Source organism: Euleptes europaea, chromosome 12 (genome assembly GCF_029931775.1).
Source record: "Euleptes europaea isolate rEulEur1 chromosome 12, rEulEur1.hap1, whole genome shotgun sequence".
In the NCBI taxonomy this organism is placed as follows: Eukaryota; Metazoa; Chordata; class Lepidosauria; order Squamata; family Sphaerodactylidae; genus Euleptes; species Euleptes europaea.
Genome location: NC_079323.1, coordinates 20,567,078 through 20,587,652, shown reverse-complemented (window position 1 = coordinate 20,587,652; position 20,575 = coordinate 20,567,078). Strand labels below are relative to the sequence as shown.

The following is a 20,575-nucleotide window of genomic DNA, read 5'->3' as shown; positions in this document are numbered from 1 at the left end:
TAGATTCTAAATGGGTTCATACTTGGCTTGGTTTCAGAAATGCTGGTACTCTCAGATCATTCACCAGGTCCAGGAGGATCCTTTTATGGGAAGACTTCTATGTGTCTCACATGAGACTCATACACACTCATTTTTGGGGTGGGGGTACTTTAAAAAAGCAAAGCCTAGCATGAAATTTGTAGTCATGTGAGAGATTTGCACCATGTTAATGAATGCTTGCAATGTACTCTATTACTTTGTGTTAGGGAGGTATATATTGAGTTTTGTTTTATCGGCTGGGAGATGGAATGGCAACAATGTTTCAGTCAAGACACACCCCAAGCTGAGTTTGGGAAAGGGGGGCAGAACCTCGCCCTGTGAAATTATTACCTACTTAGGAAGGCTTAGCCCCAGTTCTACAGCAGTGCTTTTACAGTAAATTCTGTGGCTATAACACTATGTTTTATTTGGTTTCTTCGTGCTTTTTCTTTCTTTCTTTTTCTTTTGCCCAGGTAAACCCACCATATTATGTGCCTCTGGTTGAACTGGTTCCCCATCCAGAAACAGACCCTTGTACGTTGGAGAAAACATATGCTTTGATGAAGAAGATTGGACAGTCCCCAGTTAGACTAACCAAAGAGATTGATGGCTTTGTTCTGAACCGGCTCCAGTATGCAATTATAAGTGAAGCATGGAGGCTTGCCGGTGTACGTATGATTTTATTCTTCACTTCTCTGATGTTTATTTTCAAATAGTAGGTGACTTAGTATAACCCGTTATTGTTCTATTTTGCAAAGGGCCTGGTGACTACATTAAAAATTGGGCATGTTATCCAACCACACATTTCCTTCAACAAAATGGCATTTTCGTTTGTAGAAGAGCGGGTGGCAATTTCCACCCACCCACACTGCATACTCCCATTTTTCCCCTTATGGTGTTCCTGAGGACCCACCTATCCCCTAGGAACAAAATTGGGAGAGGGGGTCAGTTGGCTACAGCAGGAGGGGAAGCAGGTAAGTCCCATTCCATAAAGTTGTTGAATGGTTGGATACATGCCATTGGTATGTAACTTTACTAGAAGAGGTGGCTGATGCTGTAGTAACTATTAGAAAAAGAAAAGAGGTGGAAGCTGAACTGTGCAGCGGGTAATATGAGGAAACCCTCCAAAACAATAACATTTTCATTCTAACCGGAGAAACAAGGTGAAAAGGTCAACAAGTGAAATACTGATTTTCATGTTGCTTCTCTTCATTTCCTGTTGCTCTCTCAATTCTACACTGCTGCTTACAACATTTGAGCTCAATGAAACGATGGTGAAACTAATACTTTGAACAGGAGTAAGTTTAGCTTTCAAGAATCTCATCTCTCAGCCTTTGAGAATTATTTAAAACAAAGGTCTAAAGACAAATTTCTCCTCCTCCACTTTTGGACTTTTAGCTCATATCTTCTGTTCTCTGGCACTGACCTTGACCTTCTAGCATAAAAAAAGTTCCCAGTTCGCTGTAAGCAGATTGAAAGAGAAAATCAACATTACTTCTCTGCCCTTCCATATTAAATTTGCAAGTCACAAAAAGATAGAATAATTGAATTTTTTATCTCCAAAGCGATTTGTCATCCCAACTGATTGTCTTCCCCGTTTCTCCCTGAATGTTAATGTTCTCCAGTGGTCCAGGGTGGGGCAGTCACAACCAACAGGAGGAAGCTCCTCCTTGGAGGCAGTCAAGGTTGTTAATCCTTTTCTGAGTCCTAGTGGGAGATGCTTTTCCCTCATTCTCCCAGTTTTGGCCCTGTCTGGCATGTAGATGGGTGGTCATTAACTCCACAGCCTTCTTTGTTTTTCTAACGACCCCCCTCTCTGCCTTCCTTGAGGGGCTTTATCTTCCTGTTGCTACAGGAGCTGGGGTTGGGTTGTCTTTTTAGGCACCACCCCAATCCAAGGTTCTGTCCCAGGGAGGGATGTTACGGGGGCTCTGTGCTTAAGGAACTTCCTCCGCCGCTTCCTCCAAGCATTGGTGGCTGCAGCAGAGACACCCATTAATCCTCCGGCCAGTCTAAGCAATGAGACCAGGTGAAGGGGCCCTCATTCCACCTAGACTTGGGTCAGATGGACATGGTTCAGGGCCTTGCTATTCCTGCTGCATTGCCCTACATCCCTGGGAGCTTCCCTCCATGCCACCATCATCCAGACAGAGTAAGCTGGTACCATAGCTTGGTGGGACAATGAAAGAGTACCCTTAGGGTGAAAGCAGGGGGGGGGAGTGTAAATAGGGTGGCGGTTGTTGGTTTGACCAGTTTTGGTGCACAGCAGGGCCTTCTTCCTTCCAGCTTTGTCCCCCCCCCTTTTTTCCCAAGGGAACCAATCCTGTAGCCAAGAAAAACCAGGAGACTTGCCATTCCCTGATCTATTGGTCAAGACGACACACTAACACGCTTTCCTGGAGATAGATCATGATAGGTAGCCATGTTAGTCTGTCAATAACAATAGAAAAGAGCAAGAGTCCAGTAGCGCCTTAAAGACTAACAAAATTTCTGGCAGGGTATGAGCTTTCATGAGCCGTAGCTCACTTTATCAGATCCACCAGGCCGGAGCAAGGGCCAAGAAAGCCCTGGCTCCTGTTGAGGACAGATGTACATTCTTAGGGCCAGGGAGCACCAGTAGATTGTCATCGGACAATCTGAATGTCCTTCAGGCGGTATACCAGAAGAGGCGGTCCTGAAGATATGAGGGTCCCAGACTGTGTAATGCTTAAAAAGTTAAAACCAGCACCTTGAACCTGATCCGATACTCCAGCTGGAGCCAGTGTAGTTAATAAACTACTGGACGTATTTGTTGTTGGTGGGAGGCCCCAGTAAGGAACCTCACTGCCACATTCTGCCCCAGCTGGAGCCCAGCTGGGTCAGTCTCAAGGGCAGCCCTATGTAGAGTGAGTTACAGTAATCTAGCCTAGAAGTGACCATCACATGGATCACCGTGGCTAGGTCAGGGCGGGAGAGGTAAGGCACCAGCTGCTGGGCCCGGCGGAGATGGAAAAATGCCACCTTGACCACAGCTGTGACCTGGGCCTCCATAGATAAAGAGGCATCCAGGATCACATCCAGATTCCTGACGGCAAGTGCATTAGTAAATAATGGCCCTCCATTAGTAGATAAAGCTGGGTGTCATCAGCGTACTGATGACACCCCAGCCCGAAACTCCTCACAAGCTGGGCAAGAGGTTAAACAACATGGGAGAGAGGATTGTACCCTGCAGCATCCCACAGTAAGTTCATAAACACCTTCCCAAATTAAGGGTACAAAGGTTAGCAGGCTCAGCCTCAACCAAGCCCATTGCTACACTGGGGCTGAAATCCTAGGAACACTGTACTGGTAGTAAGTCCCACTGAATAAAATGAGACCTCTTCTCCAAGCGCCACCCTTTGTAACAAATAATATTTATTAACTTTTTGGTATTCCACCATCAGTTTGTAAAATATTTTATTGAAAATGGTATAAACATCTTTTAAATAAATAAAGTCAATTTGGTCAGTCTTTGAAATGACTCCAAAACTACACAGGTTTTACAGCAATAGTGGCATGCAGAGGCAAGCAATGGCAAACCACCTCTAAACCTCTCATGCCTTGACACACACGTCGTTAAATGTTATTGATCTTTAATCTTAATAAGTGAATTTCTAGTTCCCTGACTTAAAAATAAGCAACATCAGGAAATCTACATGCAAATATCAAAAAAGTGCCCTACTTTTCATAGATAAGGGGGGGGAACCTTTACAAATTAGTTGGGATTAGCAACTGCTCAGTGCCTTACAACAAGTATGCATGTTTTATTTTGTTCTTAAACATAAAGAAGTTAGGTTGGCCACCTGTGGCAAATCTCTGATAGGGAATTAGGCATATGAAAACTAATTTGCACTTTTGGAATCTCGCTTTGTCAGTAATAGCCTGCTTTTAGATCACGGTCACATGGAACCTGTTATGGGTTAGGGTAATTCACATGAGCAATTTAGCTTGTGGGGTATCTCCTTTTGGAAATGTGAGTGAATACTGACGAGTTTCCGAGGTGGCTGTTTCATTTTAATCTGGATTGTGTATATTACATTGTTAGAGTTTTGGTTTATATATATTGTAAGGCACCATGAATTTTCAAGAACGGATGGACTAGAATTATGCACAGTAATCCTAATCAGAGGGTTAGTCTCATTTTATTCAGTGGGACTTACTACCAGTACAGTGTTCCTAGGATTTCAGCCCCAGTGTAGCAATGGGCTTGGTTGAGGCTGAGCCTGCTAACCTTTGTACCCTTAATTTGGGAAGAAGGTGTTTATGATCTTACTGCAAACTCACTGATTTCATCTTTTCTACTCCCAATTTCCACATTTTTATTATTAACAAGGAACAGTGTCTTTGTCTTGTGGCTCTGACTCATTATTGCTCTATTGTTTCTCTGTTCTGGTGACATGGAAGTAAATTGTGCAGATATTACCACCATGAGGCAGTTGTGACTCGGCAGCATGCTTCTTTTTCTTTTAATGGGGTTCATTCGAATTGCCTCAGAGAAGAAGTTGTGGAATCATAGATGAGAAATCCATTTCAAGGAAGAAATTGACATTTTATTCTAGGCAGTAAGTAATGAGAGCTAATATGGTGTGGTGGTTAAGAGCGGCGGATTCTAATCTGGAGAACCGGGTTCAATTCCCCACTCCTCCACATGAAGCCTGTTGGGTGACCTTGGGCCATTCACAGTTCTCTCAGAACTCTCTCAGCCCATGCAGGCAATGGCAAACCACCTCTGAACATCTCTTGCCTTGAAAACCCTACGGGAGTCATTATAAATCAGCTGGGACTTGATGGCACACACACACACACACAAAATAAAGTATTACTAATTGTTTGGTTTTATGGTCAAACTGACGACATTGCTTTGAATAAGATATAAACTGTTTGGTTTATGGATTAGTGATGGTCCAATCTGCAGTTGGTCTTGCAGTCCAATCATACTTTAGCTTTTGGAAGTGCTGAACTGATATTGGCCACAAGATTCAAACAAGAGAAGCAGTTTCAGCTCAGTTCATGTGGTGAGATCTGTGACCCCTCCCCCTAAGAGCTGTCTTTCAGTGAGGGATATCCATGAGTCCCATTTCCCATGTTACTTATGATTCTGCACTCAGTACTACTTTGTTACACGTGAACTGGTCTGGCATTACTGGCGTTTCTTTTTCCTCCTTCCTTTTCTTGTTTGTCCTCAAAAAAACCTTTGGAAGGCTCCTCTGGATAGCAGCTGTTTTCCCTTCTGCTGTTTCACTGTCTCAGATGAGAGCAGGATTATTCCCTAAATCACAGGGTTTTTATTTGTATGTTGTAAATCTGTAGAGAACTGATAAAAGCACTTGGAACAAAGGTTAGCCCGTAAAGAACACCCTTCTGGCAACAAGGGAAAAGTTCTCCTTTGTGTGTTGGTGAAATATCAGAACTGGCTTTCTAGAGGAATGTGAAATTTGAACGTGAAGATAGCTGTCCCAAAGTTAGGTAGAAGGCCATTTGGAGGTTTCTGAGCATTTTTGGCCTGGTCCTTCAGGAACAAAAACATGTTAAAACTACTGTTTAGAAAAGGTATAAAAGCTATGAACAATAGAATTAGGAAAGGGACATTCTACCCTATTTTGTCTATTAGCACTTCATTTATTTTATTTTATTCTTGTAAACTTACAACAAAGTAGCACTGCAGTTGAATTAACCTCTAGTTCCCATTAATCCATATATTTCTATCATTGGGACTTCATTACTTATTTACTGTCAAATTGATAATCTGTGTAATTCTTTTCCTGGGATAAATTTTTGAGGAAGGACTTTAATTGCTGCATGTAAATTCAGCTATGGGCAGTGTCTTCATTGACTCCAGAGTGTGGCTATAGATCTTTGGTGGATGAGCAGTTCTACACAGTCAGCTAAATGCAGGATTATTTTCTAATTTGACTGGTAATGTAGGGGGGCAACTTTCATGTGTGTTGTTAGGTTAGTTGATCACAGAAGAAACAGCTCATCTGGCTGGCATGCAGTGTTTATAACCATTTGCAATCTAGTAACTGCACTTGTTAATTCAGGTTTATCCTGAATGTAGAATTCCAACTTCTGAAATTCCCAGGAATTTGTCCTCTTTCTGTGACTCCTTTTTGTCATACTACAGAAACCGACCTGATGAAATAAGTGGGAAAAAGAGCTTTGCATTTATACTGTTACGAAGAGCTTTACATCCTGTAACGCATACAAGGTGATACACTTGTCCCAACCTGTATTCAGGTGTGCTGGTTTGCTTGGAAGCATACCCTGTGGGTGTAACTGAGCTTTGAACAGCACACTATAAGCTGTCACGTGGCAGATTTGGGAGTTGCCTAGTAATGGACTAGAGATCATAGGCATGTTGAGACCATGGAAATTGCTTACATGATGCAATCAGTTTTTAACGCACTGGATGCCAGCTGCGTTGTTGTATTTAACCATCTTGTTCCAGACATACCCTGGAACTGGTAATTGGATAGGTACAAACATACCCCAGAAATACATGCACTACTTATTTAAAAAATGAGAAATGATGAGATCATCCAAAGGAATCTGCCAACATAAAAGCCATAATTTGTTCTGCAAGAAGTGAAAGTGGAGCAAAACCACTAAAAATTCCCCCACACAAATGCTGCTGCTGTACTGTTCAGCATATATTTTATTAGGTTGTATCAAAGACTGCAGTAATCTTCTTTGCCCAATAAATGTCTGGGTGATTATAGTAGCCTATGTTGCTAAGGTAATATTGGACTTGCAGAAAGCTAGCAATTAAATTTAATGTTCAGAATAGTTGCACAATGATTTTTAATTGCTAAGCCTTTTAAAAAAGAATGATTGTTCTTTTCATAACGGTTGCTGATGTTGAGTAAAATAGTCATTTGTTCTAATAATCAAAAGCATACAATTTGATGAAGATGCAGTTCGGCATGCAGAAAAAACCCTCTAGCACTGCAGTACAAAGCAGAGTTATACCCTTCTAAGACCATTGACTTAAATGAGAAGGGTTTAACTCTGTGTAGGATTGCATTGTTAGATCATTAGTATACATGGTTTGTTAATAGTAAAGAAAGGTAGTAACAACATGATTTTTATATCTGTATTTCCAAAATACATTCTGACTCTAAAGGAATTATAGAGCAAGGAAGGGGATGGGACTTCCTTTCAGTGACTTCCTTGCTTGCCCCTCTCACTGCAGCCCAAAATGCTGCTCTTTGGGCATGAGGACCCCCAGGAACAGCTTGGGGGGAAGATCCACATGCATGACAAGAGGGGGGCAATCGGCGGAAATCACTCCCTTCTATCTGGAAATTTTGTGTGGCATCCAACAAAGGAAAACAGAATATGTGCAGTTCTTAAAAGTCACAGTCAATATCCTTTTCATGCAGGATGGAATAATCTCTCCTGGGGATCTAGATCTTGTGATGTCTGATGGTTTGGGGATGCGATATGCTTTTATGGGACCTCTGGAAACTATGCATCTGAATGCAGAAGGTATGTAATCTTTACCAGTAAGATGTAAATATTAGAATTTCCAAGGGAATTATAATATAAGTATTATACCTATTCAAGGAATATCAGCTTAACAGTACGGTTTGCCTATTAATATTGAATGAGACCTACCTACTGTACTTTTTTTTTATACTGACAGCTTCAGTACTTGTTTGTTTCTGAGGATTTTTATTCTACATATCCCTTTGTTGAATGAGAGCAACTGGTAATAAGAAATGGTTCATTAAAAAGGCACGTATTGCTGCACAGAGTTCAGATCTTCCTGGGTTGCTTTGCCATAATAGCAGTTTTGTTCCTATGCACGCTAATCCTGGCATTCCATCTGAAACAGACTGGAAAATAGTTCATCTTACCCTTTAATGGTTTGTGGTTGGTCAATGCTGCAATGTAGAGTGCTTGTCATGCACAAACCTACTCGTGGAGACACCCTAAGGCCCCTTGGGCTCAGTTCAGACGCCATGGAATACCATAGTTTAATTTAACTAATAATGGTTAATTTATTTTCTGAACATGAACTGTCTCAATAATTAGTTAGTTAGGCTACTGCAAACTAGGATCTGACATTGGTTTATTAAACCACAGTTTAACTATGGTTTCACATGATGAACAAATATGAAGATCCAGGTTTAATCCTGGCTTGTTCCCCAGCACTACAGCCTGGACAGCAGAGACATCTGGCAAGAATTGTTCAAAATCAAAACCTCTCTTGCCTTTCCTCACCTCTCACTAGCATTCTCTCTGTTCATGCCTTATGTTGCTAGTCTGCCTAGTAGCTACCTGGACTATTCTCCAACCTTCCTAAAGGCCCCAGAACACTGGCACACTTCTTTACATTTAGGGAACATAAAATGGTGCCAAAGAATTTGTTTGTTGAACCATGTGTGCTCCTACAACATAATTGTTCACACAAACAGCCTATTTACAGTTGGTGTTGGTCACCTGTTGAGATTTTGTTTGTGAAAATACTCCCAGATTTGTGTGTTTGCAGGGAGAAAGAAAGAACAACTGTGGAGTATGAGAAACCTAGGATGTGGTTGGGGTTGAGGTATGCAGTGTCTGCAGCAAGAATGTACTCTGGTAAGGAGCAGAAGCAGCATGTTTGGGTGGAACAAGATTGCTGGTAATGAAATGCTGGAGCAAGGGAAGCTGTCTGTTGGACCTTGAGTGTTTAAGATAGGTTGGGGGTGCAGTTAAATTGGCAATAGGGTTAGATTCCTTAGTTTTGGTGTGAGGAAAGGGTTAACTTGAATAGTCAAGCAGCCTCCTTAGTGAGGGCCTGAGGAAGGGGCCACAGAAATGTGGTCCTCAGAGGTAATGTCAGCCAAAAGTAAGGGAGTTGGTGAAGTGCTGAGGCTTATCCCTTAGTCAGACACCACAAAACTGGAAGGGATGCCAGCCAGGTCTCTGTAGGTGAGCCTGGAGAAAGGGTAAAGCACTTCTAGATGCAAGTTTTAGAATTGTTATTTCAATACATAGACGTAGGCATACATTAAAACAACAACAAAAAGAAAACAAACAGGTTTAAGAGATCATCTGCAAGTGAATCCTGGTTTTCACAAGCTAATCACGGTTAAAATAAACTATGTTTTAACATTATGTCTGAACCAAGCCATAACCTCATACAGTAGTTTGAAGCTAAATTGCAAATCACTCTGGGCAAATCCTGGTTTGGCATTATCTCTGAATCATCCAACAGTGGTTCAAGATACTCTGCTCTATGAGGCTGCCTGATCACAGAGAAGGGAGTATAGACTGAGCAGAAGAGGCAACTCTCATGGACAGTCTCCAAAGCACTCCTTCTTCTCTTAACTTCAGCCTTGGAGGCTACAGCCTTGTGTGTGCCCTACCCCAACCCCAAGTGGTGCTTTTAAGCTAAAGAAAAACATCCCAAGTGGCTTGGCTATGAAAACAAAATTATTGCATGTTCACTGGAACTGCTGGAGCCAGCCATGGTGTTGTTTCTCAACCCTGTAGTGATATTGCATGTGAACATTCTGCTGAATTGTATGTATCCTTTGGGATGAATCTGGATGGGAGGAACCCTAGTGTTTTTGAAGACTACTTAAATGTGTCTTCATGAAGCAGGTGTACTTTTGTTTCTGGTGGAAGTGCATCAGAAAGGAAATATTTTTTAACAGCCAGGGATGCTAAATGGCTTTCAAAGGCCTTACATTTCCTGACCTAAAACTGTCTGTGTATGTGCAGTTGCATTATCTTCAGTGTTTGGAGGATGAATGCAGGTGCCCCCTCCTCATTTAATTCAACGCAGAAATGTTTGCAAACGTGCAAGCACCATAAAGAGCCTCTGGGTTGTTTTTTATTCCATGCGCACGCTTGACACATGTGAGCTAGCCAAGGGATGCTGCTTAAGAGCCTCTGCACTGCCATTTCAACCCTTCTTAGACAGGAAGAGAGCTGAACACATGGCATGGTGCCAGAACCCTTGCAATTATGGAACAAATGCCAACAGCAAGTCAGCGAGAAAGAAGAGAGAGCAACATGAGAACTGAATGCTGACAGACAGAAAGGAAGCCCTCAGCATTTTTTAACAAGGAAAGTACTATAAGGATATCTAATTGACATAATATGGTAATAGTGAATATTGATTTCAGGTCCAGTCAGCTCTTATCCCAGAGCTGGAGATTTAAAAATTTGGCATAGCACCACTAAAAAAGAAATGCTATCAGATCTTTTTAGTTTAAAAAAGCCAGAAAAATAGTACTTCTAAACCCATTTTCTCATTTAATTATCACTGTATTCTTAGTACAAAGCACCTCCTGTATGTGTGCAGCTAATCTTTTGAAATTTAAAAGTAAGATTATACTCTTCAGGCTGTCTGCATTGCTTTAAGCTAATAAAAAAAATCTTATCCAAAACATGGCAAAACTGTTTTAGGTATTTTCTTCAAACACTCAAACAGCTTCACCAGCATAAATCTAGTACATTTCAGGAGATTTTATGCCAACATGGTTCTTCTCAATTTGAATCACAGTTACCTTGAGGTTTTGATGCAGATATCTTCATTAAAATATCTTTCTTTTCATCATCTTGTGTTGCTATAAGGAGTTTCTGTTCCAATTTTTGTAAATCCCAAAGAATATTGTTGGTAAGTTGTAATTGAGTTTTCTTCCATGCCACATTTTTCTGTATCATAAATCCTCTTAATACTGCCTTGAATGCATCCCAGACTGTATTTAAAGATGTTTCTCCATTGAGATTTAGTTCAAAAAAGTCTGTAATTAAATCCTGTAGTTGCTTTTGAATCTTTACATCTTTTAAAAGTTTATCATTCAATCGCCATCTAAATGCCTGCTTGCTGTTCCACTCAAATGTAACTGGATTATGATCAGAGAAAGTTCTAGGCACAATTTGAATTTTACGTAATTGCGTAAAAATTGATTTGCTGGTCCATATCATATCTATCCTGGAGTGTGAGTCGTGTCTTGCTGAATAAAAAGTAAATTCTTTGGCTGTAGTATTCATAGTTCTCCAGATGTCCTGTAGTTCCATTTCAGAAGCCATGGAGAAGAAGGTTTTAGGTAAACATCCCTCATTTTTGTCTTTTGCTTCCGATTTTTTATCCGTAGTCGGTGAGACAACGCCATTAAAGTCTCCCATCAAGAGAATCTGTTCATTTGCATATTGAGAGATTACTTCATGTAATTGTTCATAGAACTTTGCTTTCCCTTCGTTAGGTGCATATATTCCTTCCACAATTGTCTTTTGCCCCAATATTTTTGTTTTAATAATTACAATTCTTCCTTCATCATCTTTGTACAATAGTTCAGGGCTCAGACTAGGATGTGCATATATCACTACTCCCTTTGTTTTTGTTTTGGCTGAAATGACAAATGCTTGTCCAAGCACTTGTCTATCCAAATATTTTCTATTTCTTGTTGCTATATGAGTCTCTTGTAGGCAAATTAGGGAGTATTTATATTTCTGTAAATGTTTAAAAATTCTGGCCCTCTTAATTTTTTCATTCAGTCCATTCACATTCCATGAAATTACTTTTGCCATACTGTAATATTATACAAAACAAAATGTTAAATGTATTGATCAGCACCATCTTCTGCTCCCTTTAGATCCTCTTCCTCTTCTTCATCCTCTTCTTTTTGTTCCGAAGTTAAACCCCTAAGTTCTCTCTTATATTTTCTCAGAAATTTCCCAACATCTGTTGGCGATGTGATTGTTGTCTTTATTACTTTGTAAGTAAAGGCCAAGCCCTGTGGCATTATCCATCGGTATTTGATACCATTAGCTTTCAAAACAGATACAAATTCTTTGTAATTACTCCTCTGAGAAAGCAAATGTCTTGGTATGTCCTTAAGGAGTATCAAAGAGGTGTCTCCTACTGACACTGGATTGTCATAATGAATCTTCATGGAAGATTCTGGTGTCATAGAATGAATCTGGTGTCATAGAAGACTATCATAAGATCCCTTGGCTTAGATCTCTTCATTCTTGCCGGCAATGGTACTCTATAGGCTCTATTTATTGCTTGGCCTAATACTTCTTCTTCCATATTAAATAAGTAAGCCAAATTGGGAAGGAGAGTCTCTTTATTCTCACCCATCGCCTCTGGTAGATTGCGTAGACGAAGGTTGGTTTCTCTGACCTTCATCTCCATCATGGCAATTTGGTCCTTTGCAACAACCTGATTGCCTTGCATTGCTTCAATCTGTTTTTCTTGGAATTCTATTTTTTTCTTTGTATCTTTATGTTCTTCCATCACCTTTTTAATTGATGTATCCATAGCTTGCATATCCATCTTCATAGTTGACATTTGAGCCTTAACATCTTTTACATCTTCAGTAACAACATCCAGTTTCTGATTAATGGCTTGGGTCGATTGACTAAGCGTAGTCATCATAGAAGTCAGTTGTGTCATCTGGGTGGACATCTGTTCAAACTGCTTGGCATTAGCCTCTGATTGTTTGGCTAACATATCTTGTAATTTCTTATCCATGGTGTTCTGAGTGGTTTCTTTAAGTTTAGTGAAGGCAGGACTGTGTAATGAGCTAGAACGAGGGCGGCCAGACATTTACATATGTTTAAAGCTGGGGGAAAAAAATCGCCTTTGGCAGGATTCAAACAAACAGTCAATAGAAGGTAAGCCCCTGATCAGCTTATTTAAAAAATTTTCGGGTCAAATAGAGCAGTTTTCCACGTAGAAATAGTCCTTTAAAATTTTAAAATACCAACGAGTTTCCGGACGCTCTAGGTCGGCAAAAGCAGGAAGTGCTCCGAAGGTTCCTTACTCCGCGGACCTTCTACCTCCTCTTCTCGCTGATTGTTTCCTTCAGGAAATGTAACAATGTGACGCGAGTGGGATGTGTTTCCGGTCCTGCGGGTTGGTTTCTGATGTTACACAGATGATAGAGAGGGAGTAAACAATACAGAGCGTCTTCCGGTCTTGGATATCCCGTTTTGCAACATGGCTGGAGGACTCTTTAAACCAGGAAGTCCAAAAGTTATTCTCCCTCCCCTTCCTCTAAAAGACATGCATCTTATTGGTTAGGAGTTCATTCCATCACAAGTCTATCCGGCTCGTTGTTTTGGTTATAGCTGATCAGATTGATAAGGTTCCTGCCGTTTATGCTGGTGGATCTTTTAATCCAAATTCATCTAGTTACCTTGGGGGAGGACCAAGGCTACTGGGAATATTTTTTCTACCCCCTCTGTTATTCGGTATGCCAGTAAGGAGACGAAGAATTCTCATGTACTCACTTGGGCGCCTGGAGGTGAGGTACTTATCTTGATGTTATCCTTATGTTGTGAGTGAGATGGTGGAGGGTAGAGTCTTCAGCCGAAGTTGCGTTTTGGCAATTGTATTCCCTTGGTGCCCACGGGACCGGCATCTAGATCTCCGGGGGACTTAAAGAAGCTCCCTCAGAGTATCTAGGAGGTCGAACCGCATAGGAGGCTGCAGGGAGTTCCTGCTACCCAACCCACTTGCAAGGGTTGGGTTGGGGTGAAGTAAATCACCCCTATTTAACGCAAACTTGGATTCCCCCCAGGAGCTCTGGGGGAACGTGGCACTCACCCCAGCGTCACCACCGGAAGTCCTCAGTTGCTCCTCCTTTGTCTTGATTGACTATATTGAGACCGTCATCTTCATAAGCTGTGCAGACTATAGTTGGCATTGATTGTTCCTTATGTTAGATTCCAAAGATAGATTGGGCATTCTAATTATTTACTGGATGCCTAGTTCCTCAGTGGGTATGCTGTCTGACCCATTTTGGTGCTGGAGACATCCAGATTTCAGCTAGATGTCCCAGGTGATTGCAACATGCATGCTGATGACTCCATGTCTTGGCCAGCTCAGGATATCATAGCCTTCCTCACCCCTGTATGTCTCTGTCAGGCCCTGGGGGGATTTTAAGATCCCATTTGACAACTCTGGACAAAAATTGCAATTAAAAGGGCTTTTCTTTTTTTTGTACTATTAGACTGACAATATTGCATTCCTCATTACTAAACATATTGCAATTGCAAACAATCATAGGTAATCTGTGTTGTCAGAAAATATTGTTAATGGCTTCTTTTAATTAGCATATGTTTAGCCAGTGATGTAGCCTCCTTTGAAACTACTGACATGAATAAGAACTGCTTCCTCACTCCAGATGATGTAAAATGTTGCCAAAAGTAAAAGCTCCGATATTACATTAACCTTAAGACATCCATGAAATTACTTGTAATCTGTAATAGTTCTTACAGAATGGTAACTTCTTTATGTCTATCACAAGATTAATTGAGACCATGTAGGCAGTGCTGCCATCAGCATTGGGTGGGGAAAGGCAGATGCTTTGGAGACCCTGATTGGCTGGAAAGGCACCATAAAAATGTATTAAAGAGAATAAATAAATTAAATATTTTTCAGTTGTATTTGCAGCATTTTTGTAAAGTTTTGTTCTTGAGGAAGACTAACAAACAGTCTGTCAAGACTGGATCTGTCAAGATCCTCTTATTCAGAAATCTTTTCCTCTCCTGTTCTGTTTCAGGAATGCTCAATTATTGCGAGAGGTACCGTGAAGGTATAATACGTGTCTTGAAAAGCTTTGGGCCAATACCAGATTTTGCTGGAGCAACAGAAGAGAAAATCAATGTGGTATGTGTGAGAAAATTGAAGTCATGTGGGCAATACTTGTTAGCTGCATTTAGCGTCATCTTGGTTGTTTTAGGGAGGTGGTCCTTGGGATGAGAATTATCGCATCAAACTTTGTCCTTCACTGGCAGTTTTACTGATCAATAAGTAAATCTTAATATAAATATTGAGAGCAGCAGAGCCCCTTCAGGCATTCTTGACTTTGGCTGCACTGCACACTATATGGCCCTATGGAGCCATATTGTTTGTGTTTTGCTTCCTATTGGGTGGAAAGTCCATTGTGTGACATACGGAACTATTGCTGGATATGTCCTGGTGGTGGTGGAAAGTACAAGTCACAGCTGACTTACAGCGACCACATAGGGTTTTCAAGGCAGGAGATGTTCGGAGGTGGTTTGCCATTGCCAGGCTCCTTGTGGGCTGAGAGAGTTCAGAGAGAACTGTGACAGGCCCAATGTCACCCAGCAGGCTTCGTGTGGAGGAGTGGGGAATTGAACCCAGTTCTCCATGATTAGAATCCGCTGCTCTTAACAACTACACCATGTACCAGCTATAGTATATTGGCATACACACATTGAAGGCAAGGCAATATGGCTTGTCTAGAAGAGAGGGAAATACAGAAAGTGCCAAGATACATGTTTAAAGACCCTGATTCTGTGTTCAGATTCAGGCAATATTTATTATCCAAAGTGGTTGAAATGCTTGATTTTTTTCTGTTTCGATTGTCATATGGAGCAAATTTGCTCATGTATATTGCAAAAACACTTATCTGGTGTGACTCCCCCCCCAAAAAAGCTGTCCCTCTTCAGTCAGTCATTTTAAAACACTTCATTCTTTCCACTGTAGGATCATTTGACAGTCACTGTTCTGTTACCTGCATGTATAACCTGAGAACAGCCTGTCTCCTTGTTCTTACCTTTGTGATGTCTATGAAGAGACAATGTTTCGTCTCCATAAATATAAACCCCAATGGAAGGATACTTTTGTGTCAACTGATTGTAAAAGCCCTTAGCCTCCACAGCACATAAAGTATACATTTTGAGTTTTCTATTCATTTATTTTCAATGATGGCATGCAAACTGCAGCCAACTTTCAGTTTTTTTAAATCTAGTAGAGTAATTTAGACATAGATGAAAAGGGGAGGGGCTGTGGCTCAGTGGTAGAGCATCTGCTTGGCATGCAGAAGGTCCCAGGTTCAATCCCCGGCATCTCCAGTTAAAAGGACTAGGCAGGTAGGTGATGGGAAAGACCTCAACCTGAGACCCCGGAGAGCCACTGCCGGTCTGAGTAGACAATACTGACTGATGGACCAAGGACTGATGCCTTATACTGAATACTGATTCAGTATAAGGCAACTTCATGTGTGACACCCTTAGGTTCCCCTAGGGACAAACCTGGTGAACAAGTATTTGTTTTGCAGTACTTGCACTGAATATAATAGAGCATCATCAAAAGCAGACGGATACAGGGGATTCAATGATATATGCTGTCAGGATGCCTTTAATAATAGCTTTCCAACTTACAATTTCTCCCCATTGATTTAGGCAATGTGTGAAGAGACTCCAGCTGATTCAGAGCACTTGAATGCCAGAAGGCGCTGGCGAGACAACTGCCTGGTACTCTTGGCAAAGCTGAAAAAGGAAATAAAAGAGAAGGATTTACATCAACATTAAGCCACAGGAGCAATTGCCATAAGGCATGGCATACAAGTGGGTGTACCCTTTTCACAGGCAAAATATCTGGATTGTGCAGAAAGAAAGGGTGATGCAACACACAAAAGAAAATTGCAGTTGCCAAAGGCCAGTTGATCTGTACTGCTGTAGTCAGTTGTAGTTTAATTACAATTAATATATTTTCATCTGAACATCATCAGAAACTTGTTTCTAAATAATGTTTTAAAGGTACATCCTTAAACTTCCTGAAGGCAGGTGCACAGATTTCATTAGAACTACATGAAGGATATAGCTGGTTATATTGCAGCTTTAAATACTTTGAACCACTGGAACGAAAATGGTTTGCATTTTAAGTAACATCCTGTGTTTTAGAAAACAGAATGTGCTGCAGCCACTATGTATCCCTAGCTGTTCTGATTTAGATTTTCCAGCCCTTGGATTTCTTCTTGGTATTTACATTATCTTGAATGTTAACAGCATTTAATACGTTCATGCGTCAGATAAAGTGGAGTCTAGCTCGCAAAAACCTGTGCCAAAAGACATTTGTTATTTTTTTAAGGTGCCAGAAAATCCTTTTATTTGGCTGAAGTAGACTACCACAACTACTTGTCTAGAACTGATAGAGTACTGATAACACTATACCTTTTATAATCTTGCTTTTTGATTAATTGAACCCAGACCTTTATTTTCAAGCACAAAAAGATGACTGGTTGTTCCTGTGGGCTAAATTTGTCTATATGTATCATTCTGTGGACAGGGCAGACCGACACACCCTTTTCTATAGTCATCATAATCCTAAATATATTTGAAAGCAAATATGACCTTGGGCCAGTCACAGTTCACTCAGAACTCTCTCAGCCCATGAGTAGGCAGGCAATGGCAAACCACCTCTGAACAAACATCCCTTGCCTTGAAAGCCCTATGGGGCTGCCATAAATCAGCTGTGGCTTGACGGCACACACGCATATTTAATGCACATTAATGGACCTTACTTTCAAATACGTGTGCTTAGTTTCATAGTCTTTACTGTTGTGCTGGATTGTGGGTGTTCACAAGGAGAGAGGAATAAAGGATTGGTGCAATCCTCAGAATAATTTCTGAGAGTAAGGCCCATTGAATAAATCTGAGTAGGATTCTGAGTAGACTTCCTTAGCATTGCTCTGGTTTGTATGTACAATTTTTTAAAAAACCAGGTTAATACATACGGGATTTTATTTTATTTTGGCCACTTTAAGAAAAGTGCTCTTTACAGCGTAATGAAATATAAACATAGCAATAAAAATTGAAAGAACCATTAGAACAGTAAATGGTTATTTAAATGTTATTTAACACAAGATTAAAAACCAGGACAAGAACTTACTTTTAAAAGGAGTTTTTGACATTTTAAAAAAAGCTCTTTAGCTGATGTCAGAAGGTCTGTACCTACAGTACAGAATTTTGAGAGTCCTAGAGGGGCACAGCAGAAAGGGGGATGCAGGAAAGTCTTCTTCCATGAACATCACCCCATTTGCAATACCAATGATTTACAACTGCCATACTGACATTGATAACAAAGTTTGTATCAGCTGTGACATCCACAAGCCACAAGCAACATAATCAGTATTCTGAATAAAATATATATAAACACTCCGTACTATGGAATCAAGAACAAATATATAGCAGGTTAAAAGTGCAAATTACAAATAAAAATAAAACATACATTGGGTAGTCTTACTGGCCATAAACCTTACAAATGTCACAATTGCCCGATTCTGCAAGGAACTTTAATCTTAAATTTGGCTGGAGTTAATTTGATAGCTGCCGTGGTATCTTAGGCAGCAATCCTAAACATGCTTACTTGGAAGTAAGGTCTCATTAAGATGTGGGACTAATGTCTGAATGAACATGGATGGGATCAGAAATAAATATTAAAGCATGATTTTTAAAAGGCTGAATTAAATCTTGAGGTGCTTAGTCTGATGTCAACACCACATGAATAGCAACAATCTAAAAATATGCTGAAGTTTACAAAGATTTTGCTGCTGCTTTATCTTGCAATGCATACCCCAGAAAATTAACACAAGTCAAAAATAGTCCATACAAGTGGGAACTCCCAGGTGATTGGGAGAAGGGCTCTTTTTTATTCCTTTCCTTCCCCTTCTGTTTTCCCAGTAATGAATCAATCATTAGTAGTAGTTCGGGATGGGCTCAGAAAAAGCCTGAGTCTAATTCCTCCTGTCAGTGGTACTTTAATTCTCAAAACAATCATTGAGGGGAGGGAAGCTGCCTCAGAGGCAACTTGCTTAAAGTAGCACATTGTTTCTGAGCCAAATTCTTTCCATCTCTCTTTCCCTTGTAGTTACTTCAGAGGTGAAGGGACTGTCAGGTCCGGCAATGGGCTTTCCACAGTCTTATAGAAGCTCTTTGTGTCGACTGAGGGCTCAACTGCATGTGATGCTGGGAATTCTGTGAACAGTATCTCCCAACATTTATTTTCCTTTAAAAATAACTTGGGGGAGGAGTTATTCCAATCAAGGCCATGAGGGAAGATCTAAGCTTTCCCCATGTACCATTTCCCCAATGTGAAATGCCTCTGGGGAATCACTGTTTGGGCCGTTGTTGCTCCAGTGGGCAAACAGCAGCTCCCCGGGCTCTGATTGGGAAAACAACAGAGGAAAGGTTAGATCCACTCCTCCCCTGGCTTTGCAGTCGTGATTGGAATTTGGGGCCCCTGCACATGATTTCTGAAGAAAATTAAATGCTAAGAGTACCATTCACAGATCTCTTAGTATCACATGTATTTAGGCCCCCTCCCCAGCAGGAAGTAAGCACTGGCTGCCAGTGATACTCTGTGACAGCATAAGGAAAGTGTTCATACACATACTTCTTCACCCCAAGTGGCTTTTGTGGTTGGGGGACATGTAGACATTCCATTCCATGAACAGATTTTCTTCTGTACGTTGATGATCACCAAGCTGCATGAATATTGGCACAGGTTATAAATTGTGTGTGTGTGTCTTAAGTCAAACTTTCTCCTTCTTGCCCTGCAACAAAGGGATTCTTACTGGCAACCACTGTAACACTAGGTTTTGAAAGATTTCTGTAAAGAACCAGATAATCTTGGTGGGACCTTTGCTGGTTAATCACTGCCTTGTTGTGTCTGGAAGTCTTGCTCTGTGTGGCAGCTGCCAAAGGTAATCTTTGTAGAATACACACTAGGGAATGAACCAGGGACCTCTGCCACTAAAAGCAAAAGCTGATGTCCCTGTAGCCTATAGAACTGAGAAATATAGATGGTGTCTGTAAGGGTTTCTTGCTTCATTGCATTTACATAACATGGGGAGGACTTCTGGGTTTTCCTTCATGACTTAATCTTCCCACATTATGTTTTAAGAGGATTTTTTTTACTCTGGACTGAGATAACAACAATACTTCTGTGTTTTGTGGCTTTGCAAAATGCTACCTGTATATACTACCTGATGGATTTCATTATGTTAGAGCTCCATGTTGTTTAAAACCTCATTTGAAGATGTAATTGAGAGGGAACTTGTATTCGTCATTTAAACTACTTTTTGGTGGAACTATAATACTTAAAAAAAAATAACTGCCATAACATTATGTTTCATTAAATATGGGTACACCATTTAAAACAAATTATTTTCTAACTTGTGTGCTTTTGTTCTGAAATTCTTGAAACTCTTACAATATTCCCATATCTATGCTTTGCTCTTCAATAAATATTTCTAATGAAGTCCCCACTAGTTTGTGTGATATTTTGATATCAATGCTGAATTTGAGTTTGAGAAACACTAAGGTCATTTCTACATGGTCGCTTTAACCTCCTTTATTCCCTGTTTCAGCCAGGATAAAAATTTTCAGTATGCACGCTATCTTATTCCTTGGAAGCTCAAAGCTATTTCAACGCAAAATGAGCCCGGCTGGCCCGAATTAAACCATTGATCCTGGCTCATTCTGGAGTCACAGAGCGTGCATACTGCATTGGGGGAAACACAGAAGATTGGCTTCTCTCACAGCCAGTCACGAAGCAGTATGAAAAGAGGCGGGGATTCAAGTGCTTCCTGCTACCTCGGAGCTCTTTCTGAGCAAAAGAAAGGCTTTTTAAAAATGAGACTTGGATTTCTCCCCCCCCCCCCGCCTTCTTTCAGATTGCTCTGTTTTTTGTTTTTTGTTCTTAAAATGCTTTTTTATGCGGCAGTTGGGTTTAGGGGGAAGGAAATCTTCTCACGCAAGGTAAGCCAATTATAGAGCAGCA

At 40.7% G+C, this 20,575-nt stretch overlaps 1 protein-coding gene across 1 annotated transcript in view; it reads left to right on the top strand.

Moving 5' to 3' along the window:
• The window catches only part of CRYL1 (crystallin lambda 1), a 55,396-nt gene extending 39,070 nt beyond the window's left edge, over positions 1-16,326 (top strand). Inside the window, exons 5-8 of the mRNA XM_056858504.1 lie at positions 492-686; positions 7,419-7,524; positions 14,547-14,653; positions 16,195-16,326. Of these exons, the coding sequence (XP_056714482.1) occupies positions 492-686; positions 7,419-7,524; positions 14,547-14,653; positions 16,195-16,323 (537 nt within the window). The 3' untranslated portion in view covers positions 16,324-16,326. The remainder of the gene's footprint in view (positions 1-491; positions 687-7,418; positions 7,525-14,546; positions 14,654-16,194) is intronic.
• Positions 16,327-20,575: the final 4,249 nt, after the last annotated feature.